Here is a 20,440-nt window from a genome sequence, read left to right as displayed (position 1 = left end):
TGCCTTTGACTAGTAGTTCTCAAAGAGGGGGCTGTGGCTGCAGCCACAGGGGGCCCAGAGGCCGCTCCTGCCTCTCACCAGCAGTCCAAGTGTTCAGGTGCCTTCCTGGGCTCTTAGCCATGACAACATGCAATTCCTGGTCTTCCCTGTTTTCTTTCATCTCAGGCCTCCTTACTGATACCCAATTATGTAAGCACCAAAGTTATTAACGCAATGCTTATATGATGTGTCTTCCCAGCTCTCAGCTGAGGCCCTTGCTGCCTCCAAATCCAGTTAGACAGCCTGTGGAAGTCCAGAGCTCTGGCTGATGTCTCCAAGCTGCCAGAGCTGACCTTCTGATGCTTCTCTCTGTGCCACTGGGCTCCCACTACCTCTCACCTGCCCCAGGGTCCACAGGAGGTCACTCAAGGGCCAATTAGAGCACAGAGCTCAGGCCCCTCCCTAGCTCCTACTGCCAACACTCTTGTACTCTGTGAGCTGGCAGGTTGGGGGCGTTGGTAGAGGTAGGAGGTTATTTTCATCTGCTTGAGCTGCCATAATAAAATACCACAAATCGTGTGGCTCAAATGAGAGAAATTTATTTTCTCACAGTTCTGGATGCTGGAAAGTCCAAGATCAAGGTCCTTGCAGGTTCATTTTCTAGTGAGGGCTCTCTTCCTGCCTTGCAGATGGCCACCTTCTCACTGGCAGAGAGAGAGAGAGAGAAGGATAGATCATACTCGGGGTCTCCAGTGTCTCTTTTTATAAGGACACTAATACTATTGGCTCCGGGCCCCAAACTTGTGACCACATTTAACCATAATATACCTCTACAAAATCCCTACCTCCAGATACAGTCACACTGGGGGTAGGGTTGGAGCTCTACACAATAATTTGGAGGCGGGGACACAAACATTTAGCCTGTAACAGTGATGTTCACGCAGAGAGGTCACATTGCAGACAGAGGGTTTCAATTACCTCGCTATTCTTTTCTCCCTGTTCACCCAGAGCAGTGGACACATATTCCCCAACCCACCCTTCCGCCAGCCCACCTCTCCCTCAAAGCTCTCTCCAGATTCTGGTCTGGCAGCCACCTCATCTCCTAGCCCAAGGACCCACCAAGGGGTATTTAGCAGGGAAGTATAGTTCCCTTCCTATGAGGAATTTTAACAGATAACATTTCCTCCATCTTGCAGCACAGACTAAATTTATTAATGTGTTTCCAGAGGATTCTGATGCCAAGCTCTCCTACAGAGTCTGGCAGCACTAATGCTCCCACAGAAATGCACACTTGTAAGGTTTGAAGAGATGCCATCCTGAGTGACTGTGGTTTTAATTAACGTTACTCTTGCCTTTTAACTACAGACTACTATTAATTTAGCTTCATCATTATCAATTTAGTTGCTTGTTGGTTAACCCTACAACTTGCAGTGACATTTATGTGCAATAGAGTTTCCAATATACATCTTTCTAACAACTAGCATTTAAGGCAGGCATCCATATGGGTTCAAATGGGAAACATTTCTATCCCATGGCTACCTCAGAGGCAGGAATTCCTCACCACTTCCTCCCCCCGTTGCTTGACAGAAAGAAACTTATTATTGGTGATGTACTCCTGGAACTTGTGTTATTTAAGTAACTGGCCATATATGGTCAAGGTAAAAATAATAGAACTACTCAATGATTTTCAAATTCACAGATAATTGCTTTAGGATGTGTTTAAGCTTATATTCCTTAATAGAACGTAGGCAGTTCACACACGGTGCCAGCAGTGAGTTGTCTGCAACTTCCTTATTTGCAAATTCTTTTTCCCTAGAAAGTGGAGGCAGATCAGTGAGCCATGGGGGCGGTTTCCCCCATGCTGCTTTCATGATAGTGAGTTCTCATGAGATCTGATGGTTTTATAGAGGGCTCTTACCCCTTCACTTGGCACTTCTCCTTCCTGCCACCTTGTAAAGAAGGTGCCTTGCTTCCCCTTTGCCTTCTGCCATGATTGTAAGTTTCCTGAGGCCTCTCCAGCCATGTGGAACTGTGAGTCAATTAAGCCTCTTTCCTTCATAAAGGAAAGGGCAAATTGGAAAAGAGTCTCTGGGAGTTCTTTATAGTAGTGTGAAAATGGACTAATACAAGGGGTCCTAGCCAGGAGAGTTGGGAAACTCAGCTTGGATAATACAGGCTAATCTCCAGGCACTCAGGCTACTTAGATTTCCAGACTTACAACAGGGCAAATGCATTCCTTTGCTTCCTTCCAGAGCCAGCCACCCAGGGAATATTCCAAAGAGGCTCCAGGGGAATGAGCAGGGTCAGAGCTGTGATTCCAGCCAGCCCAAGCATCACTGAGTGACAGCCACCAGGGCAAGGCTCTGGGAAACAGGGATCTCGGTTGATCCTTGGGAAACTGGGTCCTGGGCAGGAGAGGGCAGAAGTGACTATGACTTTATGTGTGTCTAAGCATGTCATGAGGGCAAGCTCAAATCTGTCCCCTGCAGCAGTGAGGGACAGAAGCTGCACACACGTGTGTTCACATGTGCATGTTGGGTGGGGCTGGATGGAGGGCATTTAATACCATTAGCCAAAGCCAGGAGAAGGCAGATGGCTTAAGACAGAATTTGGTTCTCTGAGCTCTCCTTCCCCCCTTCTCGCCTGTGCACTTTCTTCATCAGGTCTGATCTCTGCAAGTGGAGAGGCATTTGCAATAAAGTCTTGTCCTGGCAGGCTTTGACTCTTTTCTTTTTTTTTTTTAGATGGAGTCTCACTCTGTCACCAGGCTGGAGTGCAGTGGCATGATCTCAGCTCACTGCAACTTCTGCCTCCCAGGTTCAAGAGATTCCCCTGCCTCAGCCTCCTGAGTAGCTGGGACTACAGGCACCCGCCACCATGTCTGGCTAGTTTTTTGTATTTTTAGTAGAGACAGGTTTCACCACATTGGCCAGGATGGTCTCGATCTCCTGATCTTGTGATCCACCCACATCGGCCTCCCAAAGTGCTGGGATTACAGGCATGAGCCACCGCGCCCGGCCGATTCTGCATTTCTTTTAAGTGAGATCACATCTTCCAGCTGCCATACTTTGGCTCCAACCATCCCTAGTACAGTCTGAAACCTGAAGTCCTCAACAGTCTGACTGGGCAGGAAAGGCTCCACTGTAGAAGCTTCCCTAACCGCCCAGCTTCAGAAGCATAATCTGAAGCTGTTTTCCTAGTATCACTTCTCTCTTCCCCAGTGTCCTATATCCTGTCCATGTTGGTCCATTTATCAAAACCACTAACTCGACTGTGCCCCTTTGCACCTTGTACAGTCCTCCATTTTCCTTCAACCAAGACACAGCCAAAGCAAAAACTAGAAGCTAGAGATGATGTCCTCATTAATTGAGAGTGACCAGTAGATACCGCTATAGTTGTGGGGTTGATGCTGCTGGATCCATTGCCTAGGCAGGGCCATTGCAGACCCCTTAATCTTCACCTTTGTCTAAAATAAATCCCCCCTAAAACCTGGCCAATTAAAACACACTTCAAAGTGGGATATATCATATAAACATAATTAAAAGTAAAAATCATATGATCATCTCAATAGATGCAGAAAAAGTATTCAATAAAATACAGCATCCTTTATGATAAAAACTCTCAACAAACTAGCCATCGAAGGGACTTACCCCCAAATAATAAAAGCCATGTATGACAGACCCACAGCCAACATCATACTGAATGGGGAAAAGTTGAAACATTCCCCCTGAGAACTGGTACAGGACAAAGATGCCCACCTTCACCACTTCTATTCAATATAGTACTGGAAGTCCTAGCTACAGCAATCAGGCAAGAGAAAGACAGGGCAAATTGGAAAAGAGGAGGTCAAACTATAGCTGTTCACCAATTATATGATCATATACCTAGAAAACCCTGAAGACTCCTCCAAAAGATTCCAAGATTTGATAAATAAGTTCAGTAAAGTCTCAGGTTATAAAATCAATGTACACAAATCAGTAGCACTGCTTTATACCAACAATGACCAAGTTGAGAATCAAATCAAGAACTTAAGCCCTTTTACAACAGCTGCAAAAAATAAAATATCTAGAAATATACTTAACCAAGGAGGTGAAAGATCCCTACAAAGAGAACTACAAAAACTGCTGAAAGAAACCATAGATGACACAAACAACTAGAAACACATCCCAAGCTCATGAACTGGAAGAGTTAATATCATGAAAATGACCATACTGCCTATATTAGTCCATTCTCGGGCTGCTATGAAGAAATACTCAAGACTGGGTAATTTATAAAGGAAAGAGGTTTAATTGACTCACAGTTCTGCAGGGCTGGGGAGGCCTCAGGAAACTTACAATCATGATGGAAGGAGAAGCAAATGCATCCTTCTTCACATGGCAGCAGCAGGGAGAAGTTCAGAGCGAAGTGGGGGGAAAGCTCCTTATAAAACCATCAGATCTCTTCAAGCCTGTAATCCCAGCACTTCGGGAGGCCGAGGTGGGTGGATCACCTGAGGTTGGGAGTTTGAGACCAGCCTGACCAACATGGAGAAACCTCGTCTCTAATAAAAATACAAAATTAGCCAGGCATGATGGTGCATGCCTGTAATCCCATCTACTCAGGAGGCTGAGGCAGGAGAATTGCTTGAACCTGGGAGGCGGAGGTTGCAGTGAGCCAAGATCACACCATTGCACTCCAGCCTGGGAAACAAGAGCAAAACTCCATCTCCAAAAACAAAACAAACAAAAACGACCATCAGATCTCATGAGAACTCACTCACCATCACGAGAACAGCATGAGAATAAATGCCCTCATGATTCAATTACCTCCCACTGGGTCCCTCCCGCGACATGTAGGGATTATGGGAACTACAATTCAAGATGAGATTTGGGTGGGGACACAGCCAAACTATATCACTGCTGAAAGTAAGCTACAGATTCAGTACAATTCCTATCCTAAAACCAACATCTTTTTTCACAGAATTAGAAAAAAAAATCCTAAAATTCACATGGAACCAAAAAAGGCCCAAATACCCAAAGCAATCCTAAGCAAAAAGAACAAATCTGGAGGCATCACATTACCAGACTTCGAATTACACTACAAGGCTATGGTTACCAAAACAGCGTGGTACCAGTATAAAAGTAGACACATAGACCAATGGAACAGAAAAGAGAACACAGACATGAAGCTAAATACTTAAAACCAGCTGGTCTTCAACAAAACACACAAAAACATAAATTGGGGAAAGGAGACCCTATCTAATAAATCGTGCTGGGAAAACTGGCTAGCCATATGTAGAACAACGAAACTGGATCCCTATCTCTCACCTTATACAAAAATCAACTCAAGACAGATCAAAAGACCTGAAACCATAAAAACTCAAGAATATAACCTAGGAAAAACTCTCCTGCACATTGGCCTAGGCAAATAATTCATAACTAAGAACCCAAAGTAAATGCAACAAAAACAAAAATAAATAAATGGGACCTAATTAAACTAAAAGGCTTCTGCACAGCAGAAGAAATAATCATCAGAGTAAACAGACAACCTACAGAAGGGGAGAAAATATTAGCAAACTATGCATCAAACAAAGAACCAATATCTAGAATCTACAAATAACTCAAACAGATTAGCAAGAAAAAAACAATCTTATCAAAAAGTAGGAAAAGACATGAATAGACATTTCTCAAAGGAAGATATACAAATGGCCAACAAACATATGAAAAAATGCTCAACATCACTAATCATCAGGGAAATGCAAATTAGAACCACAATGAGGTACCACATTACTCTTGAAGAATGCCCTTTTTTTTTTTTAATTAACTTTTAAGTTCAGGGTTACATGTGCAGGTTTGTGATATAGGTAAACTTGTGTCATGGGTGCTTTGTTGTACAGATTATTTTGTCACTTCAATATTAAGCCTAGTACCCATTAGTTATTTTTTCTGATCCTCTCCCTCCACCCACCCTTCACTCTCTGATAGACCCCAGTGTCTGCTGTTTCCCTCTTTGTGCTATCCATGAGTCCTCATCATTTAGCTCCCACTTATAAGTGAGAACATGTGGTATTTGGTTTTCTGTTCCTGTGTTAGTTTGCCAAGGATAATGGCCTCCAGCTCCATCTATATTCCTGCAAAGGACGTGACCTCATTTATTTTTACGGCTCCATAGTATTCCATGGTGTATATATACCACATTTTCTTTATCCAGTCTACCAATGATGGGCATTTAGGTTGATTCCATGTCTTTTCTATTGTGAATAATCCTGCAATGAACATACACGTGCATGTGTCTTTATGATAGAACAATTTATATTCCTTTGGGTATATACCCAGTAATGGGATTGCTGGGTTGAATGGTATTTGTTTTTTTGGGTCTTTGAGGAATCACCACACTGTTTTCCACAATGGTTGAACTAATTTATACTCCCACCAACAGTATATGAGCCTTAAGAATGGCCACAATTGGCCAGGCGCAGTGGTTCACGTGCACTTTGGGAGGCTAAGATGGGTGGATCGCTTGAGGTCAGGACTTCAAGACCAGCCTGGCCAACATGGTGAAACCTCGTCTCTACTAAAAATACAAAAAATAGCTTGGCATGGTCATGGGCACCTGTAATCCCAGCTACTCAGGAGGCTGAGGCAGGAGAATCACTTGAAACCGGGAGGCAGAAGTTGCAGTGAGCCGAGATCATGCCATTGCACTCCAGCCTGGATGACATGAGTGAAACTCCGTCTCAAAAAAAAAGAATGGCTGTTATTAAAAAGTCAAAAAATAATACATGTTGGTGGGCATGTGGTGAAAAGGGAACAATTATACACTGCTGGTTGGAATGTAAATTAGTACAGCCCCTATTTAAAACAGTATGGAGATTTCAAAAAGAACTAAAAGTAGATCTACTATTCAATTCAATACTGGGTATCTACCCAAAGAAAAATAAGTCATTATATCAAAAAGACACCTGCACATGTATGTTTATTGCAGGACAATTCACAATTGCAAAGATAGAGAACCAACCTAAGTGCCCATCAACCAATGAGTGGATTTTAAAAATGTGGTATATATACACCATGGCATACTACTCAGCCATAAAAAAGAATGAAATAGTGTCTTTTGCAGCAATTTGGATGGAGCTGGAGGCCACTATTCCAAGTAAAGCAACTCAGGAATGGAAAATCAAATACCCTATGTCCTCACTTATAGGTGGGAGCTAAGATATGGGTATGCAAAGGCATACAGAGTGGTATAATGGACTATGGAGGTTCAGAAGGAGGAGTGTTGGGTGGCGAAGGATAAAAAACCTACATATTGGGTAAAATGTACACTACTCGGGTGATGGGTGCACTAAAATCTCAGATTTCATCACTGTACAATTCATCCATGTAACCAAAAACCACTTGTACCCCACAAGCTATTAAAATAAAAAAAATTAAGAAAACACAGCTCATTTTAAATCTAACTTGCAAAGGCAGTGGGGGGGACTGCTACATAATTGGTAAGGGGTATTCCAAGTAATCTGTCAGCCGAGAGTCTCCTGGCTGCCCCTTCCCCACTCCATTGTGGCTAAGGGTTAGAGCTCCTGCTGTTGACCCAGGGAGAATGAAAGCAGGGACAGCTGCTGGGGCTGTGAGTGACTAAGCCACAGGAGCCTGTGCCTGCCCTGATCCCGGTATAAGGATCGCACAGGGGGAAGGTTTATCCCACAGCGAACATCCTGAATGCGGAAATATGAGAGATCACCTAGCACCCAGCACCCCGCTTGTAGCCGACACCCCACCTGGCTTCTGGTCTAGTGAGCACCGAGCAGCTGGAACACCCTGTCCCTGGGCCTTGCTGTACAGTGAGGGGCTGGACTACCTCTCACCCTTTGCACCTCCAGTGATGCCTGTCATTATTTCTTTTGTGAGCTCTGTGTTTTGAAATATTTTATTACCCAAAAACCTTAGGTGAGTGTGGTCTGAGCCATTTCACCATAGGCAGATATGCTTTTTCCATTATGTTCCTTGCAATTTGGAAATAGCCTACAAATCCCTTCAGTTTGGGGCCCAGATAGGAAACAGACACGTTGCATGTCAGGATTACCTGGGGAGCTTCTGAGACCCAGTAGGGAAGGGCCAGAGCAATCTCTGCTGGGACCTCCTTCCCACCCATATCCCTCTGTAACCACAGTATGCACCGTGCCTCTCCCACATGACACCTCTTCCCAACTCCTGCCTCACCCCCACCCCCACATCCTACGGCTTATGTACCAGCACACACTTACCACCCACATCCACTCCACTCCATGAGGTCAGTCCACATGAAGGGATACCCTGCAGTGAGGAACATGGGAGGACCGCAGGGCCCAGCTGCTGTGTCATGCTACGTTGGGGTGACACTTGGGATTTGGGCCTGGTGCTCATCACACTGGACATATGGCATCTTGTTGGGCAGCTGCCGCCACAGCCCCTGGCTGACCAGAGGCTGCACAGTCACTGATGGTAGCTGGGGAGGAATGAAAGTGAGAGGCAAGGACATCAGAAGTGACACATCTGAGCCTCTGCCTCAGGCAAAGAGCTGCAAGTGGACAAGGACATGTGTGAACACTCCTGAGAATTCTCAGAGATGTTCGCGGGAGGGCGCTCAGAGTCTTCCCTGCAAAAGACTCAGATTCCTGATAGTAGCATGGAGAGAGAGGGCTCAGAGCCATTCCATTTAGGCACAGAAGTTAATGTGCCCCAGTGCCTGTGGGCAGGAGGTGTGTGGACGTGCAGCTTCACACCTGTGCTCACCCTGTTTGGAGGGTCCGGGACAGGTCCTGTCTGAGGTTGCCAAACCTCTCCTGTTTCCCACCACCACCCCAGCAGGAGCTAAACCACTAATGCATCCTCTGGCAAGCAGGCCTGTAATTTGGTTTGTGCCTTCTTCCCTCCCCATATATCTCAGTGGATAATTAGCAAGACCTATACTTAAGGAAAATGAGTGTGTCTTCCTGGATAATCTCAGGGCTCTGTGACTCAGACCCAACCCCAGAGCGTTGACTCAACACACTCTCTGTTGCTCCCCGCAGGCAACACACTGCAAAAAGGCTATTTAGTGGTCACTGAGAGTCCACCACAAGGACACTGATAGGAAAATAACTGTGCTTCAGGGACACATTGTCATTAAAGCCTGTCCTGGTAAACTCAAACTAGATTGTCCACGAATCCCTGTTAACAGGAACACAATGGACTGCAGTGACAGATGCACAGTGTTCCGAGGACTGGGGGTGATGGGCCACACTTGGAGGCCTGACTTCAATTTTGGAAAAAGACCCAGATGAACTAGAATGAAGGGCCTAGAAACAGGTCACTGAGGAGGAGTCCAAGAGACATGGGGATGTTTAGCCTGGAGAAGGCACACAGGGCTGTGGGAATCACCTTCAAACCCAACGGGCTGGATGTGGCAGCTGGAGAGGCCTTTAAAGAGTTCCAGAAGGGCCAGTGAACAGCAGGTGTCAGATGATAGGAAGAATTTTCTCACACTTAGGTGTTTCCAGAGTGGAATTCATCTGCCTTGGGAGGTAGGGAGCCCCCAACCCCAGGAACGTGTCATCAGAGGTGGGAGCTCACTGGAGGAGGCTGTGGGTGCAGCTTCTGCACTAAGGAAGAGTTGGGCTGAAGGAACAGTTCAGACAGTCCAGGATCCTGCAAATATGGGTTTCAGCAAAGTACCTGGCCCACCATTTTCTGATTTATTGCTAATGGAAGGCTATGAAATTATGATTTAGCTACTGAGGGCTTGTAAATTGTCACTATTCAGATTCAATTAATCAAGCAATAAGGAGATTTGGCCACATCTCCCAGGGATATTTCTCTGAATGGCATTTCATGTCATTCCACCCCATTCTCATCCTTCTTCTTGCCAACGTACAGTTACTGTCTAGTCCTTGAGTGAGGGAGACACACTTGCTGTGTGGACCAAGATGGTGCCTTGATACCAGGTCTCCCTGGATTCTGTGAGCCCTGTCAGGCACCCAGAAGCCTCTGCACACAATTTCACCATTAACTCTGGGTCTCTCTTCACATCCTTCTCCACCTTACGGCTCTTTTCTCTCTATCCACCTTGATCTGCTCCAACCTTTAAATCCATCTCAAGTAGTCATCTCCACTTTGAGGTCTGATAGAGATCTCAAACTTCATATGACCAGCTAGATGTGGGCAGAAAGTTACCCAGGTGCCAAGGCAAGAGAGTGAAGGCACAAGCTGTTCCAATATAATAAAGAAAGTAGTTAGAATAAGAAAAGTTATACTAGAAATAGGATATAGAGATGATCATATATGGATAATAATAATAATTAGTTTTTAGTATTAATCTCTGTTTTATTATTATAACCAAGGAATAACCAGCCAGCGCAGAGTCAGGAGCTGAAGGAACATTGTGAGAAGTGACCAGAAGACAAGAGTGTGAGCCCTCTGTCACACCCGGATAAGGGCCGCTTGAGGGCACCGTGGTCTTGCGGTAATGCCAGTGCCTGGGAAGGCGCCCGTTACTTAGCAGACCGTGAAAGGGAAACTCCCTTTCTTTGGAGGAGTTAGAGAACACTCTGCTCCACCAGCCTCTTGCAGGAGGTCGGACATTAGCCAGACCTGCCCACAGACATCTGGAGGCTTAAACGTCTCCCTGTGGTGCTGTGCTTCAGTGGTCATGCTCCTTGTTCACTTTCATGTTCTGCCTGTACACCTGGTCCTCCTTTTAACTTCCTAGAAGATAACAGTAGCAGAAATAGTGAAAGTATTAAAGTCTTTGATCTCTCTGATAAGTGCATAGAAAAAACGCTGACGTATGTTGTCCTCCTTCTCTGCTTCGGCTACCACAAAGGGATGGGTCCCTTGTCCTGTAAACACGTGACTTGCTTGACCTTATCAATCACTTGAGATGACTCACTCTCCTTACCCTGCCACCTTGCCTTGTATACAATAAATAGCAGTGTGTCCAGCCATTCGGGGCCACTACCGGACTCCGCGCATTCGTGGTAGTGGTCCCCTGGGCCCAGCTGTCTTTCATACTCTCTCTTAGTCTTGTCTCTTATTTTTCTACAATCTCTAATTTCCACACATGAAGAGAACACCCACTAGGCCCTGTAGGGCAGGACCCTACACTAGAACTCTTCATTCCACTGCCAGCCCAGGCCTGGCCTTCCCCAGGAAGCGAAACCACCATCAATCTGGTTACTGAAGCCAAAGTCATCCTTGGCGTCCTCACCCATTCTTCTTCAACCATCACCTCTAATCCATCACTGAATCCTATCAATTTGATTTCCAAAACATATTTCATATCAACCCATTTCTCTCCATCTTCTCTGCCACCATCTTATTCAATGTCCTCTAACTAATCTCCCTGCTTCCACTTTTGTTCCACTTTGCATAATTCATTTACACAGAAGACAAACGGATCCTTTAAACATATAATCAGATGTCAAGCCCTCAATGGCTTCCCAGTGCATTTAGAATAAAAGGGTTTCTTCCTGTGGCCCCCTAAATCCTGCAGGACCTGGCCCCTGCCCCTCCCCTTCCCTGATCATCCTGGCCTTTAGGCCAAGTCCTGGACTCCATCAAGCTCTTCCCCTGTTCCCTCTGCCTAAAACATCCCTCCCCGGCTCTTCCCACGGTTGGCTTCCTTAGAGAGGCTTTCCAGAGGGTTCCTATCCTATAATCCTCTATGATAGCACTCTATATAGAAATTCCTTATCTCTAATCACAATATATAATTATTTTATGCATTTGTATAGAAGGCCATCATCTGTCTCTGTGCCCCCATGGCTACAAGCTCCCTATGTTAGGCAATGGTTTTGACTGCCTTTCACATTGTTTGATATCCAGCGCCTATCAGTGCCTGGCACATGGTAGGTGGCCAATAACTATTTCTTGAATGAATGACTGAGTCTCTCAATCCAATTCTTTTTTTTTGAGATGGAATCTTGCTCTTTTGCCCAGGCTGGAGTGCAGCGGCGCTATCTCTGCTCACTGCAAGCTCCGCCTCCGGGGTTCACGCCATTCTCCTGCCTCAGCCTCCAGAGTAGCTGGGACTATAGGCGCCCGCCACGGTGCCCAGATAATTTTTTGTATTTTTAGTAGAGACGGGGTTTCACCATGTCAGCCAGGATGGTCTCAGTTGCTGACCTCATGATCCGCCCACCTCGGCCTCTCAAAGTGCTGGGATTACAGGCGTGAGCCACCATGCCCGGCCAATCCAGTTCTTAATGAACATCTTTTGTACAACTCTGTCCATGCTGGTGCCACGGGGTCTGAGGCTGGTCATCTTACAGGAAAAGAAAAAGATTTTGGCGGTGGTCAGACTTGCCCTCCAAGCAATCAGAATCACTGCAGGTAAGACATTTCTGCCAAGATTTCACACAGGCTGGGCTACACAACAATGAAGCCTGGTCAGTGACTGGTATAAAAAAGTTGGTGAGCAGAAAGTTGATATGAAACTTAAGTGGCTAAATGACTACAGTCTCATGACTAATTTCTGTGCTGATGGGGGCAAGGGACTGAAGCTACAACCAGGTAACTGCTTCTGGAAGAAAAATAACTCTTGTAAAAATTTATCCATTTGCATGGTTTTGGGTAGCTAGAAGCCTTTTCTTCTAAAGTTCCAAAACAGGAATGAGGATCCTGAATAAGAACTGCCTCTCTTCTCCTGGGACCAAGTGGCAGGCAGTGGTCTGGGAGGTGGGCAGCCAGGGGGAAGTGGCACCATCCCCAGCTGCTAGCTTAGGCCCAGAGCAGACATCTCCCCTGTCCTGCACCACAGAATCCGCTGAGCCTATGGGAACACGGCTGCCCCCTGAACCACGACGGTGTCAATGTGGAAGGGACAAAATGTTACTGCGCCTAACAGTCCTCTAAAGAAGTGAGCAATGGCAAAAGCTAGAGGAATGCAGGATGGGGAGGTGGACTCCACATCTGAACTCCACCTGCTCAGCAGCACAGCTGCTCACACCACCTGATGAAGGGATGTGGGAAATCGAAACATGATAGTGATTCTAACCCCCAGCTGCCCTGAGATGGGAATCACACTTTGCTCCTGGTAAGCATCGATCCGTCATGTCTGCACAGAAAGGATGGTCCCTGTGAATTCCTGAAGAAGGAACGGAGCCTCTTTTCTCTCTTCAGTTAAAAACATATTCAAAGGCTTCTAAAGACTGCTCCAGACAAAAGGACCAGTTAAAGCCTTGAGAACTTACTTTTATCACGCAAAGTCCTTCAGAATGCAGCTTTCCCTGATATAGTGCTTGAGTCTCAACCAAATTTGTCAACATGCAAAATAATTCCACTCCCTTCTGAAACCTCAAGCCCAAACTTGTCAAAATTATCACTCTAGGCTCCTGCTGGAGACAGAGGTGTTTGTGAGTTGCTCAGCCTTTTGAAACTCTGGGATCAAACTTCATGGTAGCTTAGGCCTAAAGAGTAGGGGAGCAAAAATACGAGCACCTTGAGAGGCATACAGTACAACAGTGATACTTGAGCCCACTGTCCGGGTTCCAGTTTCGTTCTGCTACTTCTTAGCTGTGTGACCTTGGACATGGTTCTTAATCTCTCTGTGCCTTAATTCATTTCTCTGTAGAGATAATAATGGTATCAACTTCACAGGCTGTGGTAAGAATGGAAAGAACTGATACATGTAAAGGGCTTAGAATGGTGTCTGGCATGTGGTAAGTGCTCTGTAAATGTTGCTGCTGTTACATCATGACTCTGAAAGGGGGTTTTAGTTAAAATGGATCCCATCCACTACTATAGCTCAAAGTCCAGCTTGCAAAAAGACTTTGATTCTAGTAACTAAGTGGAAGCTAGTGTTTGGACCAGGAAATATCAGCTGCCACCTCCCTGCAAGGGCGTCTTCCTCAGGGTCCAGTGAGGGGGTCAGTTGCTTTCCATCTTCCACCCCACCTGCCTCACCCTTCAGTCACACGGGAATGCTGACTCCTCCAGCCTTGCAATTGCTCCTGGGGATGGAGACAACTTTTTGTGCTGACTGAGCTTTCCTAAAGAATAGCCTGGCTTCAGGATTTTGCCTACAGGGAGGTTTTGGTCCCCAAAGGGCAGGGAGACTTCTATGGCCCCTGTATCAATGCCCTGGTTATGGTGTGAAGATGCCGCAGGATCTAGTTAGGTGAGGAACCAGCAGAAGCCTGGACGGAGGCAGGGTCTGCATGGCGTCTCTAGTCCCATTCTCTGGGCCAGGACAGGACCTGATGCATGTTTGAAGGAGGAGGTCCAGGATCTGGCTAAGGTACCTGGGATGGCACTGGGCAACAGGGATGGGGAGGTCCCTGAGAGGGCCATGGTGACACTGCAAAGGTCCTATTAATCTTCCCAATGGGCCAGTGGTGGGAACCCCCACCACTCCTCTGAGGGCTGACCCAGATTATTCAGGGAAATATGGAGAACTGACCCAGCAAGCACAGAGTTGAGCTGATTATAGTAGGGACTGAAGAAGGCAGCCGCAAAAATGCAAGACAGCTGCGGATGCGGCCTCGCTTTGAAGAACAAAGGCAAAGAAAATTGGCTCACCAATGAGAATTAAGTGATAACAATGTACTGAACAGAAATCAAAATCAGTTCTCAGCCAGCTCACTCAGAAAAATGCAGGATCCTGAAGAGTACAACTGAATGATGTGAGACCTTTGAATAGTAAAAATTTTTACCTTAAAATGCTTTTGTAAAGTGATTTCAGTGCTTGTAGAGATGAAGCGAACACGAAGCCCAGGAGACGTCTTGTCTTCAGGTCTCCTGTGCTTCCTGGGCTCCACGGGGTCCCCTGGAAGCCCCTTCCCTGGTCCCTCATTGGCAGCCAGCAGCCAGTGTGGGGTGGCCTCCTCCCAGGTCCTCTTGGCTGTCACAGTGAAGTGCTGCATTCTTTAGGCTCCCAAACCTTGAGCCCAGACAATTTCAGATTTCGGGTTTGGTGTCCGGCAACGCTCCAGGTATCCTGCTCTACCTGGGTCCCAACCTCAGGAACATCTCCCCACCAGCCCCTCTCCAAGCCTTAGTGACCACCCAGGTGCATCTCTTTTTGTCAGGAAGAGCTCGTTTATCTTTTTTGCCCTTTACTATACTTTGGTAGGAGACTGGCAGCCAGAGACAAAACTACCCTGGGTCAGGAACAATGCAGCACTGATAAGGAAAGGGTCTCCACCACTTCGGTTGCATCCGAAGACAGATGGTAAACTCAAATGCGGAAGCTGAGGGTTTAACAGAGACTGTTCATAAAGACACTGAGAGGGTTTAGGAAAACCCACAAAAGAAGACATAGTAGTCAGGGCAACAGGCTGGTCTTGGCCTGCAAGGGCAGGGGACACAGCTGTAAGAGGGCTGCCTGGCAGGAGCTGCGCCCACCAAAGAAGGCAGCAAATGCCCAGCAGCCTGGCCCAGAGCAGGGAGGCACTTGGGGGGTCAGCGTCTGGACCTGGCTCTCCCCTTCTCTCATCTCCCCTTGGTGCCTTCATTGACAGAATGCCAATGAATCCAGAAGCCCAGGGAGTGTGTTAATGCAGTCCCTGAAGATCAGCCTCTCTGGGCAGAGAGGGCAGAGCAGGCAGAGTGGTTCTGGAGGGGCAGATAGAAAATATCCAGCCCAGGGTCATTTCCCAGAGGCCACAGCTCCTTGGTCTCTAGCCAAGCGCAGCCATTATAGGACTCAACTTCCCTGGCCAATTTCAAAGCTCTGCTTGCTGCTGGGAATGCATGTTTAAACAAAGCCTTTATTCTCTGTTCCAACAGCGGGGCTGGAATTTAAAAAGCTTCATTTTCAAGACTGGTTGCTTTTGATCTGTCTAACCTGGAACTTACATTTTGGAGTCAAATAGAATTATTTAAACAAAGCATTTCAGTGATAAGCACAAGATGTTTTGATTTTTTTTGGCTGCCCCCCACCCAACCCCGCAGCACCACACAACATTCCTACTCAAAATGAAAGGACAATTTTGTGGCCGACTCTTAAAATCTCAGCTTCCGTTTCCCTGGGTCTTCGTTTCCTCAGCCTATGCCTTTTTCTAGGTTTGCCTGTGTACGGGCCCTGGGAGGGGGCTAACTTTACCTCAGACTGGCCTGGAACAACCAAATATTCTATGAGCAGCGCTTCCCTCCTCTCGCTCCGGCTTCCGGCTTTGGCAGAACCATGTGTTGTCATCCTGTCTTCTTTATTAATTATAATTTATTTTCATTTTGCCCCACATATCCCCATTTTCCTTCCTTCTCTGATGTAAGGCCTTCTCTGTTATCATCCTCTATTCTCCTCAAATGAATTTGTCCCCAGCTTGCCTGCATTTCTCTCTTTTTATCATATTTTGGCTGCCTTATCTGTCACTCAAGTTGGAATGCAGATCACTACTTGCATTTCTTGAAAATAACACCTGCTCTGTGCTGTCCTAGACAGATTATGCCCTGCTGGATCACAGCAAAACCCAGCTCCCCATGCTATGGAGCACAGGAGGTGTCACAGTGTTTGTTATTGGTGCCTTCGAGTTGGCCTATCAGTCATTGAAAGTCAGTCTGAAATGGAACAGTGCCCTTTTTTCACAGCTGTGAAAGCAAATGGAGGAAGGCAGGTCATATATCCCCAGACCTTAAAGAGGCACATCTGTTGGAAAACAAAGCTCAGACACGGCCTGGTCCAAGTGTGTTCTACACAATGAAGTAACAAAAATACAACTAAGTAACATAAAAATGATGTGGAAATTCTCTCTAGAAAGAGTGAGCTAAATTTCTATTAAAATGACTCCGACAAATCAAAGGAACGCCTCGATGGAGAGGCGTTAATAGAATGCATCGTATGATAGGCAGGGTAGTTGGCCTTGCCTGGTGTGAGATGGGAAAAGGTGAAGACACACTAACATGTTATAAAATGACTTCATCTTTTAGTTAGTGGTTAGTTCTGGACCTTTGCTCAAGCTTACTGAGCAGAATTGCTAATTTTTAGGGCCAAGAGATAGTACTCTATCTAACAATAGGATCTTCTAATCCCAAAAGAATATCACTGTGAAAGTAAGAGTATTTTGAATATGGAGAATATTTCATTTTCAGCCCAGGGAATAGGCAGAATCAAAGCCACCATCTTGGTTAGGCTTTTCTGCAAGGAGACAAGCAGCCACCGTGCACTAGGAGGGTGACAGAACTGCAGTGCACACATCTGCCTTTGAGGCTACTACTAGGGAAGGGAAGGCTCCACTTAGCTAATGAGGCCAGAGTTCTCATCTGGTGAACAGAACACGCCCTTTAAAGACTGGCTCACTAAACGCTGAGAGAAAGCTTAAAGCTCAGGCTATGGTTTATGGGCTTCTGATATGACTGGAACTAGACATCAAGAAGGGAGAAAGATTTTGAAGCAGCTATGTTAATGCCAGTTTAAAATAAAATACAGACAATTTCCACTAGATATGCCTTGGCCAGCAGGTTCCCCCAAGGGAAGCACACTGAAGGTACTAAGAAAATACTGGCAGAACCACGTGGGGCAACACGGGCCAGTGGTATCTTTGACTCATTCAGAATCACAATAGTGTCTTCTAAACTAATTGCAAGAAGCACACGTACTATTTTTAGTTACCAAGTGGATTTAAATGCAACTAGTACATGCTCAGCTGGCCAGAAGTGGACCATTTTGGAGACCTGACAATTCCATGGGGGGTTGGAATGGAACTAGGTTATGACTTTATGAAGGTAAAAGCAATTGCAAATTCTTTCTTTAGAATTTGCCTTGGAAGCAAAGGAAAGCAGCTATTCACCCAGTTTGACTTCAACTGGCAAAATAAGTTATGCAGGTGGAAAGGAGATGTCTATAACGCTAAGAGAAATGAGGTATGGTCCCATTTCTTGCTTCGTGATCTTCCCCAAAGATGTGTGCCTACCATTGCAGCAGCAGACCAAACTTATAATTTGCATAAAGGCTTAGAGGACCTTATTATATTCACCTCTTGTTAACATAAAAATTAATGTGCTGAGTAACATCTGTTTTTTATTGATTTAATCAATACATTGGGAATTTAGCAGCAAGTTAATGGCAAGCAGTTACAAAATCTCCTATTTTTCTACGTTTAAAATAAGCTGTCTTAATCTATAGCAACCTAAAATCTCACGAACACATGTGAATGACTGAAGCACTTCTGCTGTAATACCTATGGCAAGTTTATTAGTAATTTTCTGACAAAGTCTTCCAGTGCAAAGTGCACATAATTATTTGGAACCTCCATTACCATATTTGGCCTCTTGTTTTCCCCTATAAATAGCTGTGCCTAAACATAAGAATTTGAAGTAAAAATGAGCAAGTGTGCCCACAGTCTTGAATTGTGGGTACCTGCCCCCCTAAAATACCTTCGTGTACATCTTGAGTTGATTTCTGCTGCAGCCCACTGCCAAGCCTACTAGTGGCTGTCCTTTAATGCCACGTGCAGCTTATGCTGCTTTGGAGATAAGTAGCTCCAATTTTAAGCTGGTGCAAACACATGGCGAGGCTCTGCAGAGCTAAAAGGCTACAAGCTCAGCATAGGGCTGTCCTCTTCCCTCCTACCCCCCTCATCAAAGTGCTAACAAGAGCAGCTTTGTTTTTGTACAGTCCAGCACTGGAGGGAACCTTAGAGTTTCTTTTTGGTTCTGGACAGGGCCCTGGATTTAGCAGGGTACTTGGTTGTTTTTCCTTGGCTTGGAGTCACAGGGGTTTTCTCCATTTCTCCCTTGATTTCAGCTGGAAGGAGTTTGCTAGATGTGAAACTTGAATTGCACATGTCAAAGTTGTCCTTACTGGTCACAGGAAATTGCTTTTCATAAGCAGTAGACTGCAAATAAAAGGTCTTGATTAATTTTCAGACACAAAGCAATGCACATCAATTCAAAGATGCAAGGAACTACAAAGTTGTCCAGGATTTGCAAGTTAGAGTACTCTCTAGATATAGGGTACAAACTAGTCATATTGAAAAATTATTATTAAATGCCAAAAGATCCTTTTGCACCTTTAAGACAACTGAATTGTTTAGTGTTTGGTGTGGAGCAAACTCTACAGGCTCAATTTCGAAACCTCTGCCATCCAAAATGTAAGTAAATGTCTGGTAACATTTGTGCAGGGAAGTCCACTTAGACATAATTGTACTCACTTCATCTTTACAGATTTCTACACAAGCTCTGACATTTGTATGGATACCCTGACAAGTACAATGTAATTATTCTTTCTAACCTGTGTATAAAGTGCTACATAAGGCCCACACTCACATCCCCACCATCTTCCTGCATTAATTCCAGAGACTGGCTTCTAATCCCAGTCACACTACTTGGGCAGGCCTGTAGACCTCTTTGAGCCTCTATTCTTTGCCCTTAAGTGGAGGCAAATAATATTTGCACATTTGCCACAAGAGGTAACCATGAGAATGAAGAGAAAGAGTGGCCATGAAAGTACTATGTGAGCTTTAAAGCAGAAAACAAGCAGATGGAGTTTTAACAGGCAATTGTATTTCCTCACGTCGCCTCATTCCACAGTAAAGGAAGAAGTGGTTTTGAATCCTGCTGTCACGAGGGAATCAGGGTCCATTTTGACGTTAGGCCCATTTTTAAAGTGATCACTTTTAATTAAGTGAAGCTGGAGCATAGAGTTCTAAAAGAGTAGAGATTGTCTCAGGAGACCCACAAAGCAGCAGAGGGGCCAAGCCACTGGGGTAGAGATAGGGAAGCTCTGGTTTACATAGAATGATTGAGGAAAGAGCTCACAAGTTTAAGTCACAGCACACTTGGGTTAAAAATCAGGTTAACAATTTTCAAAGAGTGTGATAAGATGGCGTGTAACACAAAATAAATGCAGTGTTTCTTTGATCATTCAGGTTCTTGTGATGTAATGACCACGTTTTATATCCAGTAGTAGCACTTAATATATGTTTGCCTAGTGAATCCATGACTTCCCGGGGCTGCAGTAAAACTCTGGGTCCTGTAAGACTTTTGGCACCTATATTTCAACAAAGAAAATCTACCTGATGTTTGCTTGCTGAAGAAAGCCCTTAAAGTGTGCCTCTTCAGAACATCACTCGTGTCTGATTTTATAACCAGTATATGCTAATTCTTGAGCAGGTAACACTTAAAAATCATTTCGTACCTTAAAATTTTAATTTCTATAAAATTTGAAATGTAAAAAGGTCATTTTCTCTAGTTCTTTTCCCCCCCTAAGAAAACTTCTGGGTTATTTCTGTGTGTTCTTTTAAGAGGTAGAAAATATTTAAAATTCTTTAGTATTCCTTCACATAGGTTGTATTTTTATCGAAAACTCCTTATGTTCAGTGATAAGGTGAGGATACAACATTCCTGATGTTAGAGCATCTGGCTGAGAACAAGTTGCTTTGTTTAGTACAGTGCTGGGCTCTAAGATATACACCCTATCTTGAAAATTTCAATTCATAAAATTAATTACCTTTACATACAAATGCTATTAAAAGGTGAATCTAAGTGTAACCTTCTGTCTTTTGACATTTCTACTTGGATTTTGAGTT

The 20,440-nt window shown here is 45.1% G+C and overlaps 1 protein-coding gene across 20 annotated transcripts in view; it reads right to left on the bottom strand.

The window, feature by feature from the left end:
• Positions 1–537: 537 nt before the first annotated feature.
• STK33 (serine/threonine kinase 33) overlaps positions 538–20,440 on the bottom strand; it is a 229,170-nt gene continuing 209,267 nt past the window's right edge. For 19 of the 20 annotated variants that reach the window (XM_055282515.2, XM_063641139.1, XM_063641134.1 and 16 more), the window contains one exon: positions 17,906–18,748. In XM_055282515.2, the coding sequence (XP_055138490.1) occupies positions 18,548–18,748 (201 nt within the window). In that variant the 3' untranslated portion in view covers positions 17,906–18,547. Of the gene's footprint in view, positions 684–17,905; positions 18,749–20,440 lie in introns of those variants that run through there. The other variant, XM_063641137.1, reaches the window with a different exon arrangement.

This window comes from Symphalangus syndactylus, chromosome 6, assembly GCF_028878055.3.
Source record: "Symphalangus syndactylus isolate Jambi chromosome 6, NHGRI_mSymSyn1-v2.1_pri, whole genome shotgun sequence".
Classification (NCBI taxonomy): domain Eukaryota; kingdom Metazoa; phylum Chordata; class Mammalia; order Primates; family Hylobatidae; genus Symphalangus; species Symphalangus syndactylus.
Note: the sequence above shows the minus strand (reverse complement) of the source record. Positions and strands in the feature narration are given on the sequence as shown.